At 41.3% G+C, this 6,000-nt stretch overlaps 1 protein-coding gene across 1 annotated transcript in view; it reads left to right on the forward strand.

The window, feature by feature from the left end:
- hs6st3b (heparan sulfate 6-O-sulfotransferase 3b) overlaps window positions 1–4,250 on the forward strand; it is an 85,162-nt gene extending 80,912 nt beyond the window's left edge. Inside the window, exon 2 of the mRNA XM_053496798.1 lies at window positions 3,493–4,250. Within this exon, the coding sequence (XP_053352773.1) occupies window positions 3,493–4,183 (691 nt within the window). The 3' untranslated portion in view covers window positions 4,184–4,250. The remainder of the gene's footprint in view (window positions 1–3,492) is intronic.
- The last annotated feature ends 1,750 nt before the right edge of the window (window positions 4,251–6,000 follow it).

Below are 6,000 nucleotides of genomic sequence, written 5' to 3' on the forward strand. Positions count from 1 at the left end.
GCTGTCCTTTAATGTTTAGCACCAGAAGTTTAACGATAGATCCATTGGGTGCTGTGGGTGGGGCCTTTGGAAATTAGATTTGATTGTCAAGCATATCCTATGGAAGCTCAAACTGACTGCAATCTGGGGAAATTGGAAGCCAGATTAACAACCTTAACCTCTTTACCTGCTAAGCCCCATATGCAGCTAACTGTCAAGCACTGAGTGTTCCGATGCAAATAATAAAAAATATTTTGTAATACAAAATAATTCTAAAAAAATACTAATATGAGGTCATTGTTGTAAATCTGCATGTGAAATCACCTACCTAAGCCCTGTTTTGGTGTTGATATTATAAAGATTCATTAAGCTAAGTCTTAAACCTAAGCTATATCTTGATCCTACAATTAGGAAGACAAGTGCTACCTGTGAAAAGTTTAACTGTCAAAATATTGAATGCCTTTCCACACGAGCATTCTACTCATCTTCATTTCTCATACTGGAAGTATTATTCGCATATGATGCAGACAGAGGGGTGAAATGGCTTGAGGTTAATGCAGCGTGACACTGATGGTGTTCAGCACTGGTTTCTTTTTTCCTCACAGTTGGCTTGCTCCAACAATGCTTGCCGCATGTGTTTTTGTGCCGGAGACAGTCTAATGAGAGCATGTCTGCATTTCAGACATTCCAGGAGCAAGAGCTAGGATATAGCTGCCAAAAGCACTGTACTAATCACAGGCTAGTGTCTGACATCTCTGTCGTGCGTGTATATTACCCTCACACCCTGTGTCCCTTCGGCTTATCGTGATCGCCAAATTATGCCTTGTTGTGGGTGAATATGGTATTCAGTAAGTGGCAGTTAAGAGTATCAATTAGGTCTCACGAGCCCAATATGAAAAGGGAAAATAATACTGAGATGCAAGCTGTGTCCAGATTTATGTTTTACACGTGGGTTAAGTTTGATGAGTTAAAGTTTATGAATTGGGTTAATGAGAAGCTCAATAATAAACACATGTATTTCAGGTCAAACTGCTTGTGTTAGAGGACACCATGCCTAAATTCTTATACCTGACAGGTAGTATTTTTCATTTTGAAGAAAGCTGTAAAATTTGTGATCCTATTTACAATTCTTCTTTTGACGTATAAATTATCTAACTTATAAAGTTTGCTTTTGTGTCTTCTTTTAAAAACTTTTTAAAGTACCCCTACCGTTTCTTGCTTAACCTTGAAAAAGCAGCCAAAGAAGAGCACCGTTTTTTAGGCCAATCCCAGCTCATTCAAAGGCAGACATCTGCTACTGGAAAGTGCAGTGGATATGTCATGTCCACCTTTCCCTGAGGGAGATGAAGATGAATAGAGGAAACTTTCTTCTACCCATCATCTCCTCTCTGGGGAAACATCAGAGTAGAGCTGCCTTCAGTCTGTATTCTCCCCAGCTCTGAGGATATCTACCCTTAGAGAATGAACTGCTGTTTCTCAGGAGATCATTGCAGAGAATAACTGCGGGTACAGGGCTTTTGACTTGTCCCCATGGGGGATTTTGGATTTCAGTTGGACCTTTTTCAGAGGTTTAGGGAAAGTTCCACTCAGCACTGCAATGGGAAATTAACAGAAAGTGGGCAATTGTCCCAAATGTTGTAATCACAACATTATGCTCACATCCTGCATCTCGTCACCCAGATTTAACGTTGTACCCCCTACAGTACATGTTTTCTCATTTTGCTTCTTATTTTCCTTTTTTTTTTTTTGCTTAAAACCCAAAAAAAATAAAAATTTAATCATAGCGGGTTTTACTATTAGGCAATTACAAGCTCCTACAAATAACAGCATATATAGTTTTTTCCTATGCCATTATCTACTGAACAAAAATAAAGCCCTTCCCCCATCACCCCCCCACAAAAAAAAAAAAAAACAATGGCCAATTCTAAGTAGACCTTGAATGCTTCCACATGATTTAAGATGGTATGTTTCAGGCAGATGCTGCTTATCATCAGCCCTTGATTGATTAATCAACATCTACAAAAGCAGAAGTTTTGGCAGTTTGCTGGTCTGGAGAATTCAGATGTGTTTTTAGGTGGTCTTAAAGAAGTAACTGTTGCTGCACATTGATCTGGAAAAAGTTATTACCAAAGAATTTCAGATTGGTCACTAGTGGAAAGCATTCAAGACAGTTGCCAATCTTTCCTGGAGACGTCCCGGTACATTCACCCAAGGTCAGAACATGCAATGCAGAGAAATACAAAAAACCAAGAGCTACATGTCAGACTCTACAGGTCTGACTAAGCATGTTAAATATTAAGGTCCATGACAGCACAATTAGAAGATGACTGAACATGTATGCTTTGTTTGGAAAAGCAAAAAAGGAGAAACATTTTCTGTCAAAAAAAGAATGTTGAAGCATACAGTAAGTGAGGTTTGCAAAACTGCATCTGAACAAACCACAAGTCTTCTGGAACAATGTCCAATGAACAAATGAGACCAATGTGGAGTTGTTTGGTCTTAATGCCCAGCGCCATGTTGGGAGAAAAACAAGCAGCATTTCAGCAGTAACACCTCTTACTCACTGTCAAAAACGGTGATTATTTAAGCTTGTTTTGTAGCCAGACTACATGGGCACCTTGCTGTCACTGAGGCGACCATAAACCTGCCCTGAGCATTTTGGAAACACCCATTAGCCGAATTTCAGACTGGGATCGTGAGAGGAAACCGGTGTACTTGGAGTAAACCCAGTAGCACTGGGAGAACATACAAACTTCACGCACACAGACCCGACAGCGGGACTCAAACCCTCAGCCCTGGATGCTACAGTGCTAACCACCATCCTTTTGTGCCGCCTAATAATTCACTAATAATACTATTAAAACTAGTATTTTGTTATCTCTTTGCTTTGGTACAGCGTTCATGTTCAAATTTGTACATATTGTATTCTATATATATATATATATATATATATATATATAATTCACCATTTTCTTTAATAATAATAATAATAATAATAATAATAATAAAATAATTAAGTGTAAAATCCAGGACTTTTTAAGCTGCAACATGTCATCTGCTGTCTCTGGAGAACTGTAGCTTTAAAATGAAACTTCTTATTTTTCGCATGTGTTTAGTGGCTGTTCCAAGATTTTAAAGAATTAAGCAATTAAGTCTGTTTCAGGAGAAGCACTGATGTATGTAAAATATGTTCCATGTAGCAGCTGCTCTCCCAAAAGTGTCCTGTGAATTGCACTTTTTCTGGACTGAATTGTGGAATAGTTGATGCATGAACAAGCTGATCACAGTTATTAGGCACTGTCAGGAAATGTTAAGGAAAAGGGAGGTTGCAGAATGGTTGGGGTCGTCACCAGTTACTGTATCATCTCCTTACAGCAATGCCACTGGCTTGAAGTTATGGCTCCATCTCTGATTGATATTACTATTGATTGTGTCAGATTCATATGCTTTTAAATGTGCAGCACCATGACAGGAGCTGTGTGAAACTGACTACTTTTGCTTTGTCCGTTGCAGGAACTTCTATTACATCACCATGCTACGGGACCCGGTGTCACGCTATCTGAGCGAGTGGAAGCATGTGCAGCGCGGTGCCACTTGGAAAACTTCTCTCCACATGTGCGATGGCCGCTCACCCACCCAAGCCGAGTTACCATCATGTTACAGTGGGGATGACTGGTCAGGAGTGACACTGGGAGAATTCACAGCATGCCCGCACAACCTGGCTAACAACCGGCAGGTGCGCATGCTTGCAGACCTGAGCCTGGTAGGCTGCTACAACCTCTCGTCCATGAGTGATCGCGAGCGTGGCGAAATCCTGCTCGCCAGTGCCATGAGTAATCTCAAAAACATGGCCTTTTTCGGCCTGACCGAGTTCCAGCGAAAGACACAGTACTTGTTCGAGCGTACTTTCCGGCTGCATTTCATCGCAGCATTTACGCAGCTCAACAGTACCCGCGCTGCTGGTGTGGAACTGCAGCAGGACGTGCGTCACCGCATCGAACACCTTAACTTCCTGGACGTGCAACTTTACAAGTTTGCCAAGGAGCTATTCCTGCAGCGTGTGCAGTTCGCACGCCAACAGGAGAGGCAGGAACGGCGCTGGCAACACGAGCAGAAGGACCGCCAGAGTAAAAGGCAGTCGGAGGAAAACCAGTCACAGCTTGCCACCACAGAGGACTACGCCAGCCAGGTGGCACGCTGGTGATGCTCCTTACGAAAGAGACGCACTCATAGCACCGAGCCAACTTGTAGATGCGGTGGTCATATTTTCAGCTCTTATTCATCCTTCTTTTTTTTTTGTTGTTTGTGGTACACACTGGGAAATGAGAAGTCTGACAATGAGACATGCACACAATGGATATTTAAAATGCAACCTCAGTAGATTGCAATATGGAGAGAGACCAGGTTTAGCCCTTTAATGCTATTAAACACAGCATGGCATCACAAATTACCAGACAAATTGGCAAAATGCTAAACTGGCTAATGTTAAATAAAAGCTATGGGGAACAAGATCTACTACGTTTGGATGTTTTTTTACGGTATCGTCAGCATTTTTGTGCTCTTTCACTGACGCATAGTGCAACACTATCTGACTGTTTGGCGTCTCTGTTTGTGTCTTTATCAGAAGGTCTCAAGAAAAGATTAGGGGAGAATCTATTCCCATTCTCATAATGTGATATAAATATTTATTTCATTCATTAAAAAGAGTCTGGAAAAACCATATTAACTGTAAAAGCCTATTAAAAATAATTTTGCAGAATAAACAAAAAGAATACACACACAATAAACTCCAGAATTATTGGCACCCTTCAAAAGAATAGACAAAATAAAATTGAAACTTTCCACTCAAGAGAGACTACTTTCTGTTCCTTTAATAAATATAATCTTCAAATGTCCGTTTTAAACAAATATGTTCTGTCCAAAATATATGTGTATAAATCTATTGCCACCTCTGAATATTTAAAATAAATGCAAAAAATATATGCATTTACAGTTCAACCCTGGATTGCGAGCATAATTCGTTCTGGAAACACGCTTACAATGTAAAGCACTCGTATATTAAAGAAATAAAGGAAACTTAGATGACCCAAAAGTATGCCTATAAAAATAAATAAAAATTATAAAGTAAAAATAAAACAAATTGGGCCTCCAACTAGTGCAGTGGTAAAGTGCTCGCCCTATCATCCGGAGATCGCTGATTCGGTTTCCGGGTAATGCTGTAACCTCTCACAGCCGGAGGCCTCGAGAGAGCTAAATTGGCCGAGCTCTCTCAGCAGGGAGGGATGAGAGGTATTAGTGCTCCCACATTAATTGCACGGCTCTACGCCATTCGGGGCGTCTGCAAGCTCGCGCACGCGGAGAGAGCGGTTAGTGCTGGCCTCTGAGTGTGTGACGCCGCCCTCAACGGTGCGTGAGCGAGCAGGTCGAAATAAAGAGGTCGACTGGTGTCACGTGGTTCGGAGTAAACGCGTGACAGCCCCCGGCCCTCCTGGCTGGATGGTGGTAAGTAGCCTTAATGTGGGAGCCCCCCCTAGTGACGGGAAGGGAATTGGACATGACTAAATTTATAAAAAAATAAACAAATAAAAAAATTTACCTGCACTTCACCTTTTAGAATTATGGCTGGTGTGAGGGAGACAAGAAAGTAGAGAAGGGCTACTGTGTAAGACGACACGCACATGCACTGAGACTTAGTATGCGAGACGATTACCCATAATCCATCAGCGTGAGAGAAAGCGTGAGAGAAAACAACCACATGATCACATGACCCTCGGCAGATAAAACGTATAGGTAGTACACTTATTGCAAGACCTCGCTCGTTTATCAAGTTAAATTTATAAAAACTGAAACCAGACCAAGTTACTTGCAATTCAAGGTTTTACTGTACATATACAGTGTACACTGATCAGCCATAACATTAAAACACAAAACCATTATGCCCTATATTGTGTAGGTTCTACTTGTGCCACCTTGGCAGCATTGACCCCTTAGGACATGACTCCACAAGACCTTTGGGGTGTG

This window comes from Clarias gariepinus, chromosome 5, assembly GCF_024256425.1.
Source record: "Clarias gariepinus isolate MV-2021 ecotype Netherlands chromosome 5, CGAR_prim_01v2, whole genome shotgun sequence".
Lineage (NCBI taxonomy): Eukaryota > Metazoa > Chordata > Actinopteri > Siluriformes > Clariidae > Clarias > Clarias gariepinus.